Source organism: Lissotriton helveticus, chromosome 9 (assembly GCF_964261635.1).
Source record: "Lissotriton helveticus chromosome 9, aLisHel1.1, whole genome shotgun sequence".
NCBI lineage: Eukaryota > Metazoa > Chordata > Amphibia > Caudata > Salamandridae > Lissotriton > Lissotriton helveticus.
In genome coordinates, this window is record NC_136070.1 from 319,732,657 (window position 1) to 319,756,940 (window position 24,284).

Below are 24,284 nucleotides of genomic sequence, written 5' to 3' on the forward strand. Positions count from 1 at the left end.
CCTGGTAGCTGCGTAAGGGGTAGTGAAATTTTTGAGAATTGGGGGACCTTTGTTGTGAAGGAGTTTATGAGCCAGGCAGAGGGCCTTGAAAACCACCCTCTCTCTGACTGGAAGCCAATGAAGTTGCTTCAAGGCAGGTTTTGCTGATGATCTTGCTGGGGTGTTAGTTAGGAGCCGGGCAGCGGCGTTTTGGATTTTCTGTAGGGTATTGAATGTGGCTTCCGGGGCTCCCAAGTAGATTGCGTTGCTGTAATCCAGCCTGGACAAAATGAGGCCCTGGATCAGCAGTTTCCGGGAGATAGGGGGTAACAAGGGGAGCACCTTCCTACAAGCTCTAAGGAGTCCAAAGCATATTCCCGCTGTTTTCTTTGCCTGGACTCTGAAGGTCAGATCTTTCTCGAGCCATACACCCAGGCTTTTAACTTCGTTTTTGGGAGAAGGGGGGTCGCCTAGGCAGGCGGGCCAGATGTTGGGTGGCAGGGAGGCTCCTTTTTGTCCAAGCAGCAAGATTTCGGTCTTGGACCCATTGAGCTTGAGTGCGGAGGTGTTCATCCAACCATGGATTTCCGTAAGACAGCCGTGAAGATTGGAGGGTTCTTGGTTGGGGTGTGAGAGGGTCACCACCAGCTGGGTGTCGTCAGCGTAACTGATAATCGTCACTCCAAACGGGGTGACCAGCTCCTCCAACGGGGACATATAAACGTTAAATAACGTTGGGCTTAGTGATGAACCCTGCGGTACTCCACAACGGAGGTGGACCGCAGGGGAGTGGCTGTCGTTCTCCCAGACTTGGAACGAGCGGCCATCGAGGAACGAGGTAAGCCACTTCAAGGCCGTGCCCTTCACTCCCGTGTCTCTCAGCTGCTGGATTAAAACCTGGTGATTGACAGTGTCGAAGGCCGCACTGAGGTCCAGGAGGATCACTGCCACTGATCCTCCTGAGTCTAGAATGCTTCTGGCCTTCTCCACTGCCGCCAGGAGGGCGGTGTCGGTGCCCTGGCCTGGGCGGAAGCCTGTCTGGGAGTTCCTGAGCAGGTTGTTCGCTTCCAGGAATAGAGATAGTTTTTTGTTCACAAGTTTCTCTGTGATTTTGCTATTTCCTGGGAGGAGGGAGATTGGCCTGTAGTTGGCTAAGTCCTGAGGGTCCAATGAAGGTGTTTTCAGGAGCCCTTTTACAACAGCTGCTTTCCAACTAGGAGGGACCTCTCCCTCCAGTAGAGAGGCATTGATGAGGGCCGTGAGTGGAGGGATGATGGTGGGGGCCACTTTTTTGAGGAAGCGTAGGGGGGCCGGGTCGCAGGGAGAGCCACTCTTGATTGTGGCAAGCGTCGTGGCTACCTCTTCTGTGGTGACTGGACCGAAAGTGTCAAGAGAGGGTACCGAGGAATCGACGTGCCGGCCATGACAAGAAAGGGGGATGCGGCAGTCTGAGCCTGTGCCACCGCTGTCGATAGAAGGAAGGGAGGAAAGGATTTTTTGGATTTTCTCGTCGAAAAAAGTAGCCAGCTTAATGCATTTGTTTTCCGCGGATTTAGGATCCGTGGGTTTTACTGGGGGATCTGGGACATGAAGAAGTTCTTTTAGGATAGTGAAGGTTTCTTGAGCGGAGCAGGATGCGTTTTTAATTTTTTCCTCAAAAAATGAACTCTTAGTTTTATGAAGCGCAAGTTTGTAAGTTCTTAAGGTGGACCGGAACATTTCTTTCTTGTCTGCTGATTTGTCTTTCCTCCATGTGCGTTCAGTTCTCTTGCATTCCTTCCATAGAACATTCAGTTCAGGGGTGTACCAAGGGGAAGGGTTAACTCTCTTGGTGCGTTTGAGGGTGCTAGAGAGGGGTATGAGGCAATGCAGAGAATGGGTGATCCAAGCATTAAATTCAATGTTGGCGGTTATAGGGTTCTGAGTGGGAGAGGGGATGGAATCCCTGAGTTTGAGTGCCCAGTCTTCTGGTATAAGTTTGTGCCAACGCCTAGTAAGAGTTCTGTTTTTAGGCAGTTGGGGGGGAGGTGTTAAGGTGCCAATCGATGGGAATCAGGAGGTGGTCTGTCCAGGGCAGGGGGAGTGGCGGGCAGGTTTTAAGGTCCTGGATGTTTGTAAAAATCGGGTCCAGTAGCTGACCTTTGTCGTGAGTGGCCTGAGAGTTCATTAGGTGAAGACCAATAGAGGCAAGGTCCAGCCGTAAATCGGCTGCGTGGGTGTCCACTGGGTCTAAGAAGTGGAGGTTCAAGTCTCCTAACAGAAGGAAGTTAGGGGACGTCGTGGCCATAAGAGTTACATGGTCAATGAGCCTGCTGGTGAACTCGGCAAGTGGACCTGGAGGGCGGTATACCAACAGCCCAGACAGGGACTTTTCTGGCGAAATTTGTACGGTGTAGTGGCAGCTTTCACAGTCTTTAATGTTGCCGTCAGCAATTCTGCAGGTAAAGTAATCTTTGTAGATTATCGCTAAACCGCCTCCTCTGCCACACGGTATGTTCAATGTGCAAATTTGGTGGCCGGGAGGGAGGGCATTAACGATATCGGCGCCGTTGTTAGAAGTAAGCCATGTTTCTGTAAGAAACAGAATGTCAATGGCGTGATCTAGAATTAGGAGGTTTAACTCGTGGGCGTGCTTGACAAGCGATCTGCAATTGAGGAGGCCGAGTTGAAGGCTACGATGTTCTGTCTCCGCGCGGGGCGGGTTGCAGAGATTGCAGCGGATGAAAGAGTCATCTCCCGTATAAGTGTAATTACAGGAGGGGAGTTTATGCGGGTTCAGAGCCAGGAGCATGTCTCGTGTATAGGTAGGGCAGGGCATAGTGTCCGGGACTGGGGCCGTCCGGGCCCGGACAGGCCCAGACGGGCTTGCCTTAGGCGCGCCCGCTGCGCCCGTCCGCTGCGCTTCCTCCCCATACACATGTTTTATCGAAGGGAGTGATGTGAAGGGGGCGTGGCCTCGATGGGGGCGTGGCCTGTGTGCACGCCGGCGATGGCGGCAGCTGAGAGGTTTAGCCGGGGGGCCGCAGCTGTGATAGAATCCACAGCGCGGTGTACCAGCGATCAGCAGAATGCTTGGTGAGTGCTTTTTTTAAAATCAAACACAACAACAATATAGTGACTCACAAGTGAATAGGTTTAAAAGTTAGACAGCTTTAAGAAAAAGACTCCCGGCTTTCCGCCTCAGGAGTGAAGGTTCAACTGGACGCTCGTATTTCAGCGCCAGTTATAGGGCAAGGGGGCGTGGCCTCTATAGGGCAGGAGGGCGTGGCCTCGATGGGGGCGTGCCCTGTGTGCACGCCGGCGATGGCGGCAGCTGAGAGTTTTTGCTGGGGGGCCGCAGCTGTGATAGAATCCACAGCGCGGTGTACCAGCGATCAGCAGAATGCTTGGTGAGTGCTTTTTTTAAAATCAAACACAACAACAATATAGTGACTCACAAGTGAATAGGTTTAAAAGTTAGACAGCTTTAAGAAAAAGACTCCCGGCTTTCCGCCTCAGGAGTGAAGGTTCAGAAAGGTTGCTGAAAGTCTGTTATATTGACTATGCTGCTAATAAAAGTAAGAAAGTAAAGAAAAGCGAAATCCTCACCTGCATTTCCATAACAGACATTTGACTATTCACAATAACTTGGAAAATCACAATAACTAAGAAAATAAACATTATTGTTTGAAGCAGTACTAATTTTTCACAAAATATACAGCAACTGAGCCCCAGCTCAAAATGTTAACATCATAGTGTTCACTCATTTTAGTTACGAAGATGGATCTTTATAAACATCTATTTTAATACTCCTGCATGTTAGAATGACCACTTTTCTTAAAGTACACGCCACACACAAAAATGTAACTATCTCAGCATTAAAACATGGAGTCATACTTACTTTTCTGCAAATGATTTTATTTCCTGTCAGAGGGATAGAAGAAAACAAAAGTTAGAAGTCTAAAAGACTTTCACAGGTGATACATTTAAATTAGTAAAGTTATCTGGTACCAGGACCAAAATAAATAAAGGTTAGAAAACACAATAGATAGATCCATGTGGCAAAAGCCCACTACAGCCCTACTGTTATATCACGTGAATAAAATATTACATCCACTAGAGAGAGAGAAACTTGTTTATTTAGACCATAGTCTTTTAAACAAAACAAAACAAAACACACACAATCAGAGTTCAAAAAGTACGAGTAGACAAAATTTCTACTACATCATAAATGATTAAAATTCAATACAGGTTAAAAAGAAAGGTTAAAAGAGGGTGACTCCCTCAGACACGCAATTCATTAAACCCAAATTTTACGGAGTTCTCACATATCTAGAAGAATTTAAAACAGATTTAAATTTTATAAAAAGGCTTAAAAGGACTTAAAATCAATGTCCCTCCTTCAATAGCTCCCTTCCAAAATCTTTTATTGCCTTCAGGAATTTACCCAATCCAATTGCGATTTCTAACGAATGCATATCTGTAAGTAAGCAAATCGCCTGAGCACGTGAAATTATCTTATGTGATAGGAATATAGGACGTAAAAACAGTTTCCTTAAATCATGTACAAATGTGCAATCAAGCAATATGTGCAACATATCGTTTCTTAGGCCCCGCCCACAGTTACCTTCTGGGCCAATCAGTACGGACTTTAATTTCTCATCTATCTTCCAGGGGTTAATCCCCACCCGGAACCTTAGTATTTCATATCTTAACCCTTGGTTAGGCAATATATCCAGATACGGGAACCAGCCTTCATTTACCCAAGAGTTCTTTGACCACTGGACCGATTTTTTCTCCAGCATGTAATCTAGGTCCTGTGCCTTTGAGAACGTCTGGCCTTGTTCCCTAAGTGTTCTCTTTGTAAAGTCGCCTATCTGGGCATTCGGGGTAAATCTCACATTAAGGCGCCCAGATACTTTCTGGAGTGTTTTTCTCACATCCTTTGCCCAGCCAAGATTACTTATTTGAATTTCCTCTCCACACCATTGTGAGACCTTAGGTGTCAATCCTGGGTCTTGGCGCTTCCAAAATCTTACCAGGGCCATTTGGGATTGTACACTCCGAGAAGTTAACCCTAGTACATCCACTATATCAACCTAACCGATAGATTGAAAAACAATCATAGGTAAATACAATAGTAATTTGAACAACAGTGTAAATGTAAGAATATACTTGCAATGATGAAGTGGTATCAGACGACGTATTGGAGACAATATAATTATTGGTCGTTCTTATTGACCTTGGTGTAGTTTTATATAAGTATCTGGAGACCTTTGGCTTTGTTCTCGAAGCATCGCCCTTTTGGTACGAGAGGGGTCCGTGTGTACCGGGGTCATGTGATAAAGGCCTGTGTGTGGGCTAAAAGGCATAATGTCTGACATCAAAGACACACTTATGCACTTACGTTGTGGTCCGTAGTCCGGTTTTGCCACATAAATCGAGACAATTGGGGAGGATTTCGAGTTTTATATAAGTATATTAATAAATCACCAGTCCATTCGTAAGCACTGATGGCCAAAATTATTATTCATTTAGTCAAGAAACATTTAGCAAATTACCGGCCAAACACATATCTGCTGTGGTAGATGCGGTGCCAGTTTATTTTCTTTGAAACACAATAGAATAAACATAACTGGCAACGTCATTCTGCACAACACTCGACTTTTTAGCTATTCACAAAATCTGAGTACACAGTTGCTTCAAAAGGGTAACGTACGTGTCTCCACCAAATTGAAGGGTTCTATACACATTGTAGTAATTTACACTTCTTTTTGTCAAACTTGTTTTTATTGATTTTTCAAAGAATTAAGCATCAAGCATAGTAATACATTCAATCACTGTCCCCTTTTATAGCCGTTGGGTATCATATCCTTGTACAGTGTTTGTCAGATAATCTGGGTGTTCTCTTCCTTAAATACATGTTCAAGTATTACAGGAATGGTTATAAAACTTATTTTCAACATCCCCCCAAACTAAACCCTCCCCACCCCTCCCCTATACCTCCCCTTCCTGTGAGCCAAGATCCAGTGACCAGACCTTTTAGCATTGCATTACAATTATTGGAGGAAAAAAAGGAAACAAGAAAAAGAAACCAGAGCAAAACATAAGAAACCAATTAACTTGTGGGCATACCGACATATCTCTGGAGTGTACTCCAGTGGAGATGGTGTCACTTGTTAGAACTGAAAGGTGCAATGCTCTCACCCTCGAGGGGCAGGTGGTCAGGGGGAGACCTCTAGAAAGGAGGCCCCAGGCGCATTTAAAGTTTTTAAATTAGTCTCTAAAGATGTCACCCATTCGCTCCATAATGACTGCTTGCCACAATCGTGCATGCCGATGTGTCATGGCCGGGGCTTCTTTCTTCTTCCAGGCAGCAGCAATTGCTGTCTTGGCCGCCTCCAGGCAGAGACACATTATGGCTTGGTCTGCTGTTGTTTAATATTTCAAGCATCGGTCTCGTAAGCCTAGGAGCGCAAAATCTGGGGTATCTGGTATAAGGTACCCCAGAATCTCTTTAACTTGGGCTAGGATTTCGGTTCAGAAGGGACGAATTGGCGGGTAGTACCACCATATGTGGTGAAAATAGCCCAGGAGCCCACACCCTCGTCAGCAAACGTCTGATGTGTTAGGAAATATCTTTTTTAATTTGGTGGGGTATAGATACCAGTTGTAAATTATCTTGTAGTGGGCTTCACATTGCCCTAGAGAGTGATTGTGCCACCTAATATCTTTCCATAAGGCCTTCCATTGTGTGTCTGTAGTGTCATGACCTAATGTGCGCTCCTAGAATTCGAGGTGGAGTGGGCACGTGGAGGATAGTGTGTGTAGCAGGAGGGAGTAAAGGTCCCCGACCCCTTCATGTAGTGTTCTAGTGACATAGGCTCCCTGGCTGCCCCTTCTCTAATCTCAGGTTGCAGGACCCAGTGGCATAGCTGAAGGTAGTCGAAGCATTCTGTGTGTGGAAGGTGGATGTCTCGTTGACAATGCTCAAAAGTTAATATGTCCCAGTTATGAAAAATGTCGGATAGGGTTAGGCACCCCCCTCCTTCCATCCGTCAAAGGGCCCGACTGTAGTGCTGGTTGAAAAGCGAGGTTGTGGTGTATGGGGGTGAACGGCCAGGGAAAAGTGGTCCATGCAGTCTCAGTACGTCATCCCAGGTTTTAAGGGTCATTCTAGTGGGGGTGTTTATGTAAGCATTAGCAGGGTTGTCCAATTTCAGCTTCCAAAGGACGTAGCAAATTTCCCTTCCTCTGACTGCCCTGTCCATGTGTAGCCAGTGTTTGTCTGACTCACGTTGGGACCATTGTGCGATAACTTGGAGCTGGCAAGCCTTATAATAGAGGGCAGGTCAGGCAGCCCCAGCCCCCTTCGTCTTTTGGTTTCCGTAGGAGGTTAAAGAGGAGACGCAATCTTTATTTTGCCAAAACATTTTTTAAGGAGTGTATGAACTCCCTGTAGGAAATCTCTCTCTAGGTCGATGGGAAAACTCTGAAACAGGTGTGAACATTTCAGAAGTACTACCATCTTGATGGCGTGTATTCTACCAATCCCGGACATGTATAGCAGCAGCCATCTCTTAAGATCAGCTTGTAAGTGACGTAGGAGAGGCGGATAATTAGCTTCAAATAGCCCTGAGATCCTGGGGGTCAGTTTTATATCTAGGTATGTTAGTTCTTTCTTGGCCCACTGAAATGGGGTTGAAGCCACTAGTGCGCCCATCTCCGTGTCTGATAATGTCAGGTTAAGGAGAAAGGATTTGTGTAGGTTGATGTGGAGCCAAGCCACCTCTTCGAAACTTCTCAGCTCCTGCAGAAGTGATGGCAGGGATCGCTGTTGGTCAGTAAGTGTGAATAGGATGTCATTGGCGAACTGTGAGATCTTATGTTTATTGGGATCAAAGTCAATACCACTGATCGTTGGGTTCTCTCTTATCTTTGCAGTAAGGGTTCAATACTAAGCGCAAAGAGGAGTGGGGGTAGCGGACACCCCTGTCTAGTCCACCTATTCAATAAAAATGGATCCAAACTCACCACGTTGATCAGTATTCTAGCACTCGGAGTGGCAAAGTTAACCTGTATCATATTTATAAATGCTTCACAGAAACCGAACCTCTTAAAGGGCCTGGAAAAGGAAGGGCCAGTCCACCCAATCAAACATCTTCATGGCGTCTAAGCAAAGCAGTACGGCGGGGACCTGCTTTTCAGTAGTCTTCTCTATTAAGTGTATTACTCTACGCACATTGTCTTGCTTTTGTCTGCAATTGATGAAGCCGGATTGGTCCAGTCCCGGCATCAAATTCTCTTATCATGTGGCCAGTAGAATATAGTCAGGCATCTAAATTGAGGAGTGCTATAGGGTGATAAGAACTACACTGTTGTTGATCTTTCCCTTGATTAGGGATCACAGTGATAAGTGCTTCACGCATGGTATGGGTCTGCTTGAAGTCTGCGATATGATTAAAAAGGGCAGTCAATTGAGGGATTAATTCTGCGCTGAAAGGTTTGTAAAAATTGTGTTGTCAGGCCATCTGGGCCTGGAGATTTGTGTAGCTTCAGTCCCCCTAATGCGCATCTCTCGCTCCCGCTCACCGTCGCTGAAGACTTGATCAGCAGCTGACCTGGGGATCTCTCTGTGAGAGTGGCGAGACCATGCACCACTCGGTGCCGTTCATGGTGCGGGAGGATCACAGCGTTGAGTTGTGCAGGGCCGTCATTCTGTTCGCTGACTATCTCACAAGATAGTCCTGTCCCTCGTCAGCATGCACAACATCCACTGCCATCCGGGCGTCATTTTCCCTGCTCAGACGCCGCATTCGGTTCCGCAAGGCTCGCTGGATGAACCGGAGTAAGTTTCACCCGCTACGTTGGTCAGAAGTGCCCAGCAATTTACACTTTTAACTAAATCTAATACTTTTTGCTTATTCACAAAATCTTTTGAATCTACGTTTACCCTCAAATTTTGTGACTAGCCAAAAAAGAAGTAAAGTTGCTCAAAAATGCATATTATTCAAAAGTTATATCTGTAAACCAAGCCCTAACTATTTTGATTCCTCTCAATTAGACTGTCTATAATCTTTTCTGTCTGCTTAAAATAGTATTCATCAAGGAGACACATCAAAATACAAAACGCAATACTTTATGGAATGTTTTGACATTTTATTGAAAAAGAGCCTGTGCTGTTGTTTTTTGACTTAGGCAAAATGCACTTTGAGCTAAATCTCCATTTCAAATTTGGGTGAAAATCTCTGTCCAGTCTTACTTGAAAGGAGAATATTCCTCTAACGAGAAGAAAAATATATACAGAAACATAAGAAATGTAGTTAAGAGGGATATTCATAGATTGAGTGACATTTAGAAAGGTGCATCTCCTTTGAAAATGGCAGGTGCACAGGCTTGCCAACTTATGATCTTCCCATGCCATTTTGAGACGTGGGAACTGCAGGACTTTTGACGGCAGAACCTCAGATGGCTCATTACCTCTGACCTAGTGGGCCATCTGACAAATGAGGTTGAACTGCAGTCACCTCTTACTATTTATGACAGGGCAACATCACTCATTTTGCCTTTCCGAGACCACCTCTTCTTCTTGAAGAACACAATACTTTGCTTGTGGACCTGACCCTTTCTGTTGGTTTATCCCCAAACGTTTTGCCTTTTGCCTCCTATTTTCATAGTCTCTTTTAGTTGGCCTTAGGACTCTGGGGACTCGGGGGGCAAAGATGGCGGCCAGCACCCTGGCCGAGTGAGCTGGTCCCGGCACTTCTCCCCCCCTGTATGCGCGGAGTCAACATATTCTCATGGGACTTGCTGCGTTCCCTGACCCGTGAAGGGAGATGATCCGCTGGTTCTGCAAAGGTCGCCGCAGCCTCCCACATTCGATCTGGTCACCGCGGGGTTCGGTGGGTGACGGCGGGCTGTTTGTTCGTCAGTGCGCTCAGTGCTATCAGCACTGTATCGGCGTTGCTGTGATGCCGCCCAAGGGACAAACAAAGAACCTGCCTCGCGAAGCTGCGAAAACAGCGTCTGTTGTCCCTGCGTCTCTTTCAGCCCAAACAACACCGCCATCAGCAGAAATCCCCAAGGGGGGCCAGGTGGACGCCGCGGCCGGCAAGATTGGCAAGATTGCTAAGGTCACTAAGCCGCTCCCGGTCCCGGTGCCAGTGATGTTTAAGCCTCATGTGAATTCTACAAATATGAAAAATCTACAGAGCCCTGCTATATAGAGCTCCTCCCGCATTCCTGCTGCTTCCCTCACGGCTTCTTCAGTGCCAGCGACTGGTAAGGCAAATACTGTTCCTTTGCCATCTCTTTCGGGTGCTGTGCCAAAGATCACTGTTGGAGGGACCTCTACTACTCTAACAGTGCAATTGGAGGAGGGGGTGCCGCTAGAGAACGCGATGGAGAGTGCTGCGCACACGGATCCTTCTCCAACTTTGGGCTTACATCCCTGGGTGATGCTGGGAGATGTAGTCCCTTCAGATCCAGCACTCAGCACACAAGCAGCAGTCCATTCCCCCCCTCAACTTTCTGCTCTATTAAATACTAATGGCGATACTGATGGAGATAATTTCTATTCTCTCTCTGAGCATACGGGCTCTTCTGTTGACGATAATGGCTTGGACAGAGATTGGACTGACGATGAGGGCAGTGAGATGGGGGATTGGCGCACAAACGATGTTTTGAGTTCTGTTGGCATATTGAAGGGGCGTTCTACAGTTTCCTAAGGTGCCTCAAGACCCGGGTTAAATATTGGCTCCTTAGCCTGGGGCTATTCATTCTCTGCTCAGTCCGGTCCACAAGGCATTCTCCAAGATTCAGCTGCTGATGTTCGGGACTCTAATTCTGGCCTGCTTCCAGGTGAAATGACACTTGCTATAATATATCAAACGATAATGGCGCACCAGGAGGAGACCCGTCAGGAAAATGCCCGTGCTCAGGGGGCGTGTGCAGAGTCCAAAACTCGTTGCGTACAGTAATTAAGACCTGCACTGATATTGCATCTAGGGTCACGGAGGCAGAATCCCGGATTTCTACGCTTGAAGATGACTTAGCTACTAAAAAATCTACCATAGATGCAATTCAATCCCAGAGGGTTGATATCCAAGGAAAACCTGTTGACATGGAAACAATTTAAGAATCTTGGGGGTTCCCGAGGGCACAGAAGGGTCGGACACCCGTCAGTTTGTGGTCGACCTATTCACAGAGGCGTTCCCAGAGGTCAAGGAATGGGACTGGTGGTTAGAAATTCAACGCGCCCATCGTTTCCCTTCAAACCAAAACAACGCTCGCGTCAAACAGACAACAGACCCCGTACCATTTTAATCTGTCTACACAATTTCTTAGCAAGAGAAAGGATTTATGATCTAGCCTGGCCTGATAGGCAAAGGTCAGGAAAAGGCTGTCAGTTTTTTGTTAGGCTGGACTTTTGTCCAGCCACGGTTGAGCGGAGGTGGCAGCTCCGTCAGCTGATTGCCCCTGTTCAGTCTAAGGTGGTGCAGGTCTTTCTGCTTTTTCCATCTAAACTTAAAATCAATCCACCAAGGCCAGACTAGATCATTTGAGTCTGAAATTCAGGCAAAAGCATTTTTGGACTCATTGCAATAAATGTAACTGTATGTAACGTATGTGCAGAACAACATTTGTTTTCCCTTTTCTCGTTAGCTATCAGTAGGGTTAATGCTCTCTTAAGGGATGTATTCTTGTTTTTTTTGTACTTTTTTTGGTAAAGTTAGCAGTGACTCTCGGGGGGGGGGGGTCCCTGCTCATACCAGCTCCTTCATCCTTGGGACTTCGGTCCTGTTGCCTAGTTTGGGGGATGGTGGGGGCACGGGGGGCGGGAGGGGTGGGCGGTACGCAGGGTTGGGGGGCGGTTTGGGAGGGTGGGGTTGGGTGGCATTAAAAAAAAAGCTTGAAAAATATTCTTTTTATCATGGCAATCATGGATTAAATCGGAGAACTATCTTATCTGCGATTTTTTTCTCTAAGATCCTTAATGGCGTCAGGTAAAATATGTATTGCCTCATGGAATGTCTGTGGCCTCAATAATGGGAAGAAGCGAGCTTTATTTGCACGTGTTATCCAATCTCTTCACTTAGAGGTATTGTGTCTGCAGGAAACTCACGTACCCTGGAATAATAGAGAATGTCTTAAAATTCCTGGGTTTGATCTAATGGTATGTTCCCATCAGACCTCTATGACAAGAGGGGTGGCTATATTATTGAAACGTGGGTTAGGCTCATGCTTAAGAACCAGCCAAGACATCGGGGGGAGATGGGCAATTGATGAGCTTCTGATTACCGGTACACTTCCGACAGTCTGTACTGTGTATAGCTCAAATTTGGATGACCCTGCTGTCTTAGATTACTTAAATGTAGAATTGACCTTATGGCCCCAGCCTATCTGTCTCTGTGGGGACTTTAACATTAACTTATCGGCCAATTTCAACGTAGTAGGAGGGCAGAACTATGTGGGCCAGAAACCTAGAGTTTATAGAGCTTTGCAAGCTCTGGTTCAAGAACATGCCATGATTGATCTTTGGTTCTATCACTGTAAGAATATAGTGTAGTGTGTTTCCTATAGTCCCAATAGGCTCTGCGCATTGGAATAATATATTCAGCAGTGTAGACGTAGGACTGAGGTTAACTAGGTCTCTACTGACTATATTAGACTTAAGTGTTTGCCAGCTAGCTCAGAGTTCACTAGAGACTTTCTCGAATAAGCGAGGAGGAGTTTAACCTCCCTGGATAGACAAAAAGGGATTTAGTGTCTGACAACCATAAAAAATTACAACTTTACTCTCCCTGAATAAGAGTATATCTCTAGAGTCGTGTGAAAACAAAAGACAGCTATTTCACTCAGTCAATAAGTGCGTACTTAGTTTCACCAGATTGCAGAGAAAAAGAGAGACGGGCGTTTTCAATAAAAGGTGTTATTTATTGAGCAGTCTCTTTCCTCATACAAGAGAAATTAATTGCTACAATTGCAATACTTATAGTTAAGTAAAGTGCATACAGTAAAAGCAGGATTCTGAAATAATACTGTAAAAGCATTGATATGGTTTCTTAGCCATATGATACTTTAAAATGGATAAAATAGATACATACATATATACATTGACTAATCGTACTCAACTAGTGCTTCTAACTACGCCTACCCCGGTGTACCTGACCTAAGCCTAATACGTGGGAGGGAGTAAGTAAGTAGCAGTTTAAGTTAAGTTTGTTTTGCCAAGAATCTGACTCAAGAATTCTCTGTAAGGGTTTAGTCAGTTCAGTACCTGGGTATTAGAAGGCAGGAGGGCTGGTATCTCTCTCTCAGGACTCGGTATCCCAGTCACCCGCAAGGGTAAGCTGGAAACACCGGAGGCTGGATTTCTCGGCAAGAGAAAAGACAGCGTCTTTCTCAGCGCGTCAAAAGGGAGGGGCAGCGTCCGTGGGCTTTCGCATCAGCTGGGCTCTCGGGCAAGTAGTAGCTGCTCCAGATTCATCACCACCGTGTGTTTGCTTAAGGCAACGTTGGTATATTTATACCTGAAAGGTGCCGGGTTTGACGTAAGGCTGGACATAAGACGTCAATAAAGATGTCACTAAGAACTGGTCGTTCTTACAGTGCTTTACAGGAGTTCTCGGACGAAATCAAAACAAAGCAGCGGGGATTTCCCAGGTTGCTGGAGGCTTGGATTTGTTTAAGAACTCGGTGTGCTTTCTAGGGGGCTGGAGGAGTAGGCTTGCTTAATGTGACAGCATGCGCTATGACTGAATTATGAAAAGGGTTTCTATGCCGTTGTAGGGATATTATTGATTTATAACCGGACAAGGGCAAAGAATAGGAATATTGATTCAGGTACCTAGATAAACACACTACACCCACTCCACGAATTCATGTCCATAATTACTAAACTAAGCAATAGTAAACATATCTAACGGTGCATGTGTATACCGATCCACCCCAAAATACATTTTTTGCATCTGAAATGGCGTATGCGAAATACATGAAAAATGAGTATAGGTACAGTATTTCAAGCAGTGTAATCATTCATTAAAAAGGATGCATATATATCAGCGGAATGATTTTGCGAAAATTACACATGAAATGGCTCTTAATACAGAAAAGAAAAGTGCGAGACCATTTCATCACATATAAATACAGTTATTTGTAAATATGCTAGAGGCTGAGGTAATATATTGTCTCTAGAGTTCCTAAAAATAGAAGCTCTGTTCTCTAAGAATAGTTCTACTTTAAGCAGACGATGAGTGCCAAACAAAAGTAAATATTTTGGAATCGGGGAAAAAAATAAGTTTTTCAGGGGAAGAAGCCAAAACAGTTCCAAATATTTTCCAGAAGCTTTTGTTTTTCAAAGCTGAAGGCTAAATTCAGAGTTCAGGGAACGCTGAGTGCTCGTTTGCTTAAAAGTTATTCTTTTTGTTCAGGGGAGAACATCATTTCAGACAGACTTTCAAAAAAGCAGTTTACCGCTTCAGGTGAAAGTTCGACCAAGTTGGAAAATGCCGCAACTGTGCAGTCGTGAGAATGATTGCTATCATCGATGTATTGCTCAGCATTGCTCACAGAAGGTCGTACCTGGTTGATGCTGCTCTCATCTTGTACTTCACTACCCTTTAATCGCAGTGGTGAAGTTTCAACGAATGCCGTCATCAGGATGGGTAACCGCTGGGGACAACACGATGCATGAGCCGTTACAGGACTTAGCAAAGTATCTGTATCCAATGGTACTTCTGATTGTAGTGTGAGACAGACGTCTAACACGCATTCTTCTCCGCACAGCATACATCTTAACACAGGTAAGATACAATTCTGCCAGATGGGTCTGAATGAAAGAAACCAGGTCATATTCAGATCTCTTAGCCCGGCTAATCCAAGGACTTTAGTTATGCGGTCCCGATAGCGTATAGCTAGGATCGTTTCTTCCATTGTTGCTGGAGTCTTGTCTGTGACATGGCTTGCCATAACGAAGCAGGAGTATCAAAAATAAAATGCCTGCTACGAGTCCCAACAGGAGTGGAAGGCCGCCAAAGATTGAATGGACAAAATTAGGAAAGATGCCCAGGACTGCTTTGAAAGGTGTCAACAGTCCCGAAAAAATTGTCTTAAATACACTCTGGATACCATTCGTATCAGAAATGTTTAAGATTTGGTTTAGCATTTCTGAGAAGTGTAAGGGGCAATTTGTTGATAAAAGGTTATGTATCTCTGCCGTTGTCCTTGCAACTTGAAGATCATACGTTTCTCTTGATGACGTCAAGGGCACAGGCGTCTGTAGAAGAACAGACTTCATTCTGCTTAAAGTATCAATTCGATTAGAAGAGATTTTCAAACTGGGCCAAATTGTTCCCTTCCTGTCTGGAGTGTCGTTTGGATACAATACTTGCATACAGCAAGTGACCATGGAAGAAACGCTTACTAGATAAGCTTTTCCTGGCACCAAGCCACAACATCTGTGGTCCACTATTAGAATGTAGCTCCCGTTCGAAAGCCGTCTAAACAATGGCTCTATTCGAGTTGTAGGTGTGCCAAGCTGGTGACATGAAAGGTTATTTGAAGTCCCCTCACAGGCCCCATGTAGATTTATACCCTGACACAGAAGTATACCACTTAGTGATTTTTCACAATTATCACCACTAAGAAATACATTCTGTCCTTTTTCACTATAACATGTGTGTGTGTAAGGTAATTTCCATGATGACTTAATGTACCCTTTACCCAACCTTTCATACTGGCCTGCCTGTATATACTTTTGGCAGTATCGAAATTGGAAAGTTGTTATCGGAATAGTTATGATTCCGTGTATTATCCATTCGATGACAGGTCGTTCTGACATTGTCAATGGTAATCTCTCAAGTTTTTCAATACTCAGAATTGTATAGTCTGCTCCTTTTTGTGCCAAGCTGATTTGTATATCAGTAAGGTTAAAGATAGAGAACAGTGACGTTGTGTTGATTAAACGCCAAGGCACGTAGCCTGAACGCAGATTTTGTAACGTCCAGCCAAGCTGTACAATAGAACGCAATTGGGACTGACCATGTGGTAACATTAGTAAGTCCTGCTCCATTATATCGATTGCAGATGATACAATACTGTCCAGTGAATATATTTTGGAGGACAGAGTCATTAACCCATTGTCCACAACAGAAAGTGATTTTTCCAAATTAATACGGTCAATTTCCCGTATTTTCTTTGCTGTTTCAATTTGAGTTTCTTTCCAAACTTCGTTATAAGCTGCATATATAGAGGGCACTATGAAACGTTTTTGATGCTGTTTGCGTGGTCCCATAATGAAATCACGCAAGTCAGCACCGTCTTTAAGTAAAGTCAAGTGTTGCTTAATTTCAGCCAGTGTGGATGTCTGTAGCCATTCGAGGCAGAGTTTTCCTACACTGTATGTTGTTACTATCCCTGGATGTTGTCTCTGGGAGTATCTAGGGTCTGGCCTGGTCAATTTGAACCCCTGTGTTTTGTTCAGGAATCTATCTTGACAGTTATGTGTGTCTGTGGGCCAGATCAACCATTTTTTCCAATCAGGATGTATTCTGTTTTGGTTTAAAATATGGGATACGTCTATCTCAACATCTGTAGTGCTATTACTGTCAGGTGTTGGCTTTGGAATAGACGGTTGGTTTAAGTCTTTAATTTTGGCTAGGCCAAGACAGGTTGTTTGTTGAATTGTGTCATTTAAAAATATAATTTGTTCTGGGATCATGCAGGCTCTGAATAATGATTCTATTCCTTGGACTTGCCAATCTTTGGTACCCCAGGTGCTTTTTGTTTCAATGTTATTTCTCCAAAAATCAAAACCAAATGTATTCTTTTTTTCAAAAAATGTTTCTGAATAGATTAATTTTTGTATTTGTCAGCATGGTTTTCATTCCTGTCTTATTTAACAGTTTGAAATAAAATGTTTCTGCTTCACTCGTGTTAAACCCTGAGAAGTATGGGAATATCTCATAAAATGTTTTTGAACTACCTTTTGGGGGAGTTGCACAATGTTCCCATTGATTATAATTTAAAACATTTCTAGGTTGAGCAGATTTATGCAAATAATGGTTAGCATAATGGTTGTAGCAGTACATCTGTTCATAATTTGATGAACCTTGTAAATAATCATGGTCTTTAAATTTTGCTGACATAACTAAGTCTGACATCATATCATTAATACTTTCAAAGTCCCAATCATCAGAGAATGTGCTCGGTTTTACGAAGTCACTTAATGAAACCTTAAATTGATGAGGATACTTCAAGAGCTCGACCGGGCCATATATTTCGTAATCTGTTTTGTCCCATGCTACCCCACCGGGTATCGGACTGGAGACATCGTTGTAGACAGGTGTTTCTTGACAAATTGTTGCATTTTGGGTTTCAAGAGGTATAAGTTCCATGGCTTTGTTGCATAGTCCTTGTTGATTCACTGTAGGTTTATCAAATGTGATTAGTCTCTCAGTTTGAACCTCTTGATTTGTAGCAAACTTTGGTGTTCTGCTATTTCTTGGGAGTCCACTTGGCCTACTACTTATTATTGGCCACATGATTGTGGTTTAACCAGGTCGATGGATACAACTCGGTTCTCCTTTTTACCAGCAAGGGGCGGTAGTACAACTGATCTTGTTCCGTTGACAGCTAAGACAGGTACTGCTTTTCTGTAAGAAGGCCCAAATTCCTTCTTCACCGCGATTTTCTCTCTGACCAGATTCCCAATCTTTGGAATCCAGACAGGCCTTGCTGGGACAGGTGGTTTCTCTTCAGTGGCTGTTGGCTGTTGTTTCAACTTTATGTTGCTCAGGTCTTTTCTTGTTTCATTTAAGTCCTGTAAAATAGCCAAACGATCTTTGATATCAAAGCATTTTCTTTTTACCACTGAAGTCTGACTAACGAGATCATGGATATGCATTCTAGTCCCGAACAATAGTTCGTACGGACTGAAACCTTTTAGAGAATTTCTTGGCAGATTGTTAAGACTACGTTGGACACTTATTAAATGTTTGACCCACCCAACCCCCGAACCTAATACCTTTGCCGTTATAGATTGCTTCATGTCTCGGTTTTCTCTTTCCACAATCCCGTTTCCCTCAGGATGGAAGGGACAAGAATACCGCAATGCAATGCCCATGCTGGTCATGGCCTCCTTATAAGCTCGAGAGCTAAAAGCAGGACCCTGGTCAGAGTGTAGCATGCCAATTGCGTATGTGCCGATAAAGACTCGCAAATCTTTTATAACAGTTCTGGCGTCAGCTGAGCGCTGGGGCCACATCCAAATGAATCTCGTGCAGGAGTCCACTGCGACCATGATGTATTTATAGTTGCCATCCCTTTGTAAGGGACCACAGTGGTCCAGGTAAACACACGCTAATGGTTTATCCGAGATCAGAAGGGGCGTCTGTGCTGGTCTTTTCACTGTCGAAACTTTCATTTTTTGGCATATTTCACAATCTAGAACATAGTTCCTAGTTTGTCTTCTCATTTGTGGCCACCAGTATCTCTGTTTTAATAATGATACTGTGGCCGAGACACCAGCGTGTGCAGAGGCGAGCCCTTCGTGTGCCGCTATAGTTAGTCCTAACCTATGTTCCATGTTTGGAATTGCCCTCTCCCCCACTCCAGGGATTCGAGCAAATGGAACGTTATTCGCATCAGTTATGTATGAGTACTTTACTGGAAAGCCTTTCGGGAGTGTTTTTATCATATTTTTTACTGTAGCGCTGACAGCTTGCAATATCTCGCTGTCTATTTTTGTTTTTGACCGGGTGATAGCAGCTACGGAAGCCGTTTGCACAGCTGCCTTCGCGGCCTCATCAGCCAATGAATTACCTGCAACGTGAACGCCATCACGTTGATGACTCAGTGTATGTATCACGTGAGTCTTTTGTAGTTCCTTTTGTAAAAGAACTACTTGTTCCCAAAGCGTTTTATGCTTGATTGTGCCACCCTTTGCATCTTTGAAACCATTTAGAACCCAATTCTGCAAGTATTCATTATAAGACTGAACGCAATAATATGAATCGCACACTATGAGTGTGGGGAATTCGCGATCAGTATTTTCAAGCGCCATCTTAAATGCTATTAGTTCAGCTCGCTGAGCTGTACAATCTCCTAGAGATTGTGTTTTAGTGACCAGTGGTCTAAATTTTCCTTCGTGCCAACGACCTTTAACAATAGCGCATGCAGCACTGTAAGCTTGTTTACCCCCAACTGCGGGCTGTGCTGATCCGTCTGTATATATTATACAGCCGAAGTGTTCAAGAGGCATGATTTCGGTCGGCAGAGGACATTCAAATTCATATTGGAGAAATTCTTGAGTTTTTAAATTAGGATCAAATTCGTAGACCACGTCTGTTGCAGCAAGAGAGTTAACCCATTGTATCCATCTCGGATGTAGTGCTTTAGCATTTGGAATGCTTGCCTTTGTTACCGCTTCTAGAGCTGGTACTGGTGTAACGATGATTATTCGTTTACCTTGTGCTAGGGCTCTTTCTTTTGCTACCGCAGTCTGAAACGCGGTTAGAATTTTTTCAGTTGAGCTAAATTTCATTTCAGCTTTTGTGCACAAATGTGATTTGTATGATAATGGTACCGTTTCTCCCTTATTAGAGGTTAGCTATGTGAATCCGCATCTTCCTGGGATGACCCGGATTACAAGGTTGCGTGTGTTATCGCGTGTTTGCAATTTTGTTTTAGCTACATGTCTGTTTGCAGCGATCTCAAAATTTCTGTGTGTTTTTGAGTCCAATTGATTGTTTTAAAATCTGGTTTTATTAGTTCATAGAGAGGTTTAACCCTCTCTGCATAATTTAGAATGTAAGTTCTTCCGAAATTCAGGAAATCTAGAATTGATTGTAAGTTTTTCAGCCTTCTTGGTCCTTGGATTACAGCACATTTCTCTAAGAAATTGTCTGCCAGGCTTTTGCCTTCACTTGATAATTCATATCCTAAAAACAGGACAGTTAGATGGGCAATTGGTGACTTTTTAAAGTTGAATTTGTAACCCTCTGCTGCGAACCCAAGTATTATGGTGTTCACTCTTTTCATGTGAGTATCCAAGTCATCATCTGTTAGATAGATGTCATCGACATAAGATAATGCCTCATCATCATACATTTGTAGTAACTCTGTTACTCTTGCTGAGAATAATCCTGGGCTGTTCTTGAACCCCTGTGGGAGTCGACAGAATTTTTCTGCGAGCCCATTATTAAGAAAGCGGTCAAATACCTGCTTTCAGGTGCTATATATTGACAAAAGAATCCATTAGAGATGTCTAATGTTGTTTTGTATTTTTTGCGCACGATGTTATTCATTAGTGCTGCACTGTGTGAGTTTTGTACTGCAAATGTATTGCAACATGAGTTAAGGTGTCTGTAGTCCAAAACTAGACGATATGAATCGTCTGGCTTGGAGACAGGAAACAAAGGATTGTTCATTTGTGAGGTGCAAGTTTCAATCACCCCCTGGTATTCAAGTTGATCTAAGATCTCCCTAACCTGTTTTTTAGCTTCTTACTTAATTGGGTACTGCCTCTGTGCAGTTGGTTGACATTTTAACTGGATTTTGTGAGGAGGAGAGTCCTCATCCCATCCAACATGGTTTTTATATAATGCAGGAGCTTGGGCTACTGCCCACTTTCTTGCAAGTGTATATTTTTTATGAATTGGAATGTGATTTGAGAAGGCAGGCATAATCATTTCTTCGCCATGAGGGCACTCCCTGACAAACTCCGGTGATCAGTCTTTTTCAGCTAAAAGGATGTCATAGCCTTTTGAGAGGTTATCCCAAAATAGACCCCTTATTTTCCTAGTCTTATCTCCCTCTATACGTAATGTTATTTCGTATATTTTATGAGGTTTGCTAACTCTGGTATCTTCAGTTTCCACCTGAATGTATTCATTCGTGTCCACTGTCTCCAGATGATTCATCAGGATCTTGCGAGCTATGCTCACTTCTGCTGCGCTGTCTAGCATTGTCTGAGCCCACTCTCCGTTTTTCAGCTGTGTCCTCAGGATCCTCGGCATGTTTGACTATTTTAATGCTGGCTACTTTCTTTTTTGGAAATTGTAATTTTTTACTTTGATGAGCAGGTTCCTTGTCTTTGGACTTGACGTGCTCTTCCCTGTGTTCTGACCGTCCTCTTCTTTCCGATTTCTGCGAGGAAGTCTGAAAAGATCGAGAGGGAAGTGTATCAGTATCTTGATATCTATCAGGTTTCTTCAAATTATCCCTCTGGGGAGACTTGTGTCCTTGGTCCGGAGATCTTTCTCTCCGCCGAGGAGACTTTCCTCTGGACTGGAATCTTTTTTCTTTGGGAGTGGATTGTTTATTTCCATCCCAGCTCTTTTTTGGAGTGTTTAGATTATTTTTAATAAACATCTTTTCAGGATTTTCAGTTAGTTGGGGTTTTACTGGTTTCCCACCCAAACTATCTCTTCCTAGCTCTTCATTGGATTTTTCTGTGATTCTGGCAAGTTCAAATGGTTGTTCTGCTATATCTGTTTCTTTCAATTTCTGAAGGAAAGTTATATCCTCAGTTGCCACTTGAACTAAGTCTCTATATGCCTGTGCTAATTCTTTTATTTTAACTAAGAGTTCTTCGCTTGACATTTTAGTAATGTCTGGATGTGGTGTGTAGCTGGCTAGAACCGGCCACGTTGCTCCTGGTCTACCTAGTGGACCGAGCCTGGTGATGTGATTATTATGTTTTAGGGCGCCTTTAAACCAGAGTAGGTGCTCTTGGTATTTTAATGGGATTTCCACCTCCTCGAAAGGGGTGTACTCTTCCGGAGGTTCCTCTATTTTGTAATAGTGGAACTCATGTGTGACAGCGTTTGCTGCTGGAAAGTTTATCCATGAATAGAATACCTCTGTCTGCCGATATTCATGTGCCTCAATTACGAATATGACTGTACCACCTCTCGATGTTAGTCCATTTTCTATAAGTTTAATAGTTATAGTTTTTCTTATGTTGAGTGGGATGAGAATTGCATCCGGGTCAGTCTGCAGGAGACTATTGTCATCCTCTAGGAGACGAGCTGCTATTCTAGCTGCCTCCCTTTCTTCTTCAGTTCCTGACATTTTTATTGACAGAAAGGTTTTTCTTGCAGATCAAGTTTCAAGGAAACAAAGATTAGGTGCACAATATTTTGGAACACTGTATCCTTCAACGTTGAATAAACCAAAAACTATACATAGAAATCTCTTCCTACTAAGTTCCGGCGGATTTTTAACCTTTGACCCACTCCAGACGTCTTTGGAGTATTTACGGGAAAAAGGGTCTGTGTCAAAAAGCAAGACTGAGTTACTCTAACGTCTTGCGTTAGATTTATCACCTTACCAAACGTTGGGCGCCATGTAGTGTAGTTCCTAGAGTCCAAATAGGCTCTGCGCATTGGAATAATATATTCAGCAGTGTAGACGTAGGACTGAGGTTAACTAGGTCTCTACTGACTATATTGGACTTAAGTGTTTGCCAGCTAGCTCAGAGTTCACTAGAAACTTTCTCGAATAAGCGAGGAGGAGTTTAACCTCCCTGGATAGACAAGAAGGGATTTAGTTTCTGACAACCATAAAACATGACAACTTTGCTCTCCCTGAATAAGAGTATATCTCTAGAGTCGTGTGAAAACAAAAGACAGCTATTTCACTCAGTCAATAAGTGCGTACTTAGTTTCACCAGATTGCAGAGAAAAAGAGAGACGGGCGTTTTCAATATAAGGTGTTATTTATTGAGCAGTCTCTTTCCTCATACAAGAGAAATGAATTGCTACAATTGCAATACTTATAGTTAAGTAAAGTGCATACAGTAAAAGCAGGATTCTGAAATAATACTGTAAAAGCATTGATATGGTTTCTTAGCCATATGATACTTTAAAATGGATAAAATAGATACATACATATATACATTGACTAATCGTACTCAACTGGTGCTTCTAACTACGCCTACCCCGGTGTACCTGACCTAAGCCTAATACGTGGGAGGGAGTAAGTAAGTAGCAGTTTAAGTTAAGTTTGTTTAGCCAAGAATCTGACTCAAGAATTCTCTGTAAGGGTGTAGTCAGTTCAGTACCTGGGTATTAGAAGGCAGGAGGGCTGGTATCTCTCTCTCAGGACTCGGTATCCCAGTCACCCGCAAGGGTAAGCTGGAAACGCCGGAGGCTGGATTTCTCGGCAAGAGAAAAGACAGCGTCTTTCTCAGCGCGTTAAAAGGGAGGGGCAGCGTCCGTGGGCTCTCGCATCAACTGGGCTCTCGGGCAAGTAATAGCTGCTCCAGATTCATCACCACCGAGTGTTTGCTTAAGGCAACGTTGGTATATTTATACCTGAAAGGTGCCGGGTTTGACGTAAGGCTGGACATAAGACGTCAATAAGATGTCACTAAGAACTGGTCGTTCTTACAGTGCTTTACAGGAGTTCTCGGACGAAATCAAAACAAAGCAGCGGGGATTTCCCAGGTTGCTGGAGGCTTGGATTTGTTTAAGAACTCGGTGTGCTTTCTAGGGGGTTGGAGGAGTAGGCTTGCTTAATGTGACAGCATGCGCTATGACTGAATTATGAAAAGGGTTTCTATGCCGTTGTAGGGATATTATTGATTTATAACCGGACAAGGGCAAAGAATAGGAATATTGATTCAGGTACCTAGATAAACACACTACAATAGATGGCTCCACATATTTTTCTGCCCCCCATAAAAAAATTGGCCGTCTAGACTATTTCTTTGTGTCAGATCAATTGGCAGACACTACCTCAATTGCTATCTTTCCCAGAATTATTTCGGATCATAATCTTTTGACTATTAATTGTACTTTAACCTGCACAGTAAGAATCCCAAGAACCTGGACCTTTGAGAGAAAATTGTTATTAGAACCAACCTATCTAGACCATATGAGACCTTGGGTAATCGAATTTCTGAACATTAATAGAGGCTCAGCCCCCAGTAACATTGTTTGGGACTCACTTAAGGCCGCAGTCCGCGGTGAGACCAAAAGCTTCTCATTTTTTCGCCAGAAGCTAATTCAGGAACAAATTAAGGTGTGTATTGCAGAACTACGTTGTGCAGAGTAAGCATGGGTGGATTTTGTGAATTGGCAATCCGCGAAATTGCGTATTTACGGATTCGCAATCCGCAAAATCCGAGAACTCTCGCGAATTTTGCGGATTCCTTTTTTTTTGTGTTCGCAAGTGTTTCTGCCATTTCGCAAGGGTTTTTTACCAGTTCGCAAACGCGAACTTACTTGTCGGGTAGCAACGGTCGTGACCATGTTGTTTCTGCATCTGGTTCATCACAGCACCCTCTGTTTCACCACTGCCACCCTCTGTTTCACCACTGC

General features: G+C 43.8%; 1 protein-coding gene across 1 annotated transcript in view; it reads right to left on the bottom strand.

Moving 5' to 3' along the window:
• Window positions 1-24,284, bottom strand: part of LOC144783181 (zinc-binding protein A33-like) — a 334,485-nt gene that overhangs the window by 40,882 nt on the left and 269,319 nt on the right. Inside the window, exon 7 of the mRNA XM_078662293.1 lies at window positions 3,860-3,882. Within this exon, the coding sequence (XP_078518419.1) occupies window positions 3,860-3,882 (23 nt within the window). The remainder of the gene's footprint in view (window positions 1-3,859; window positions 3,883-24,284) is intronic.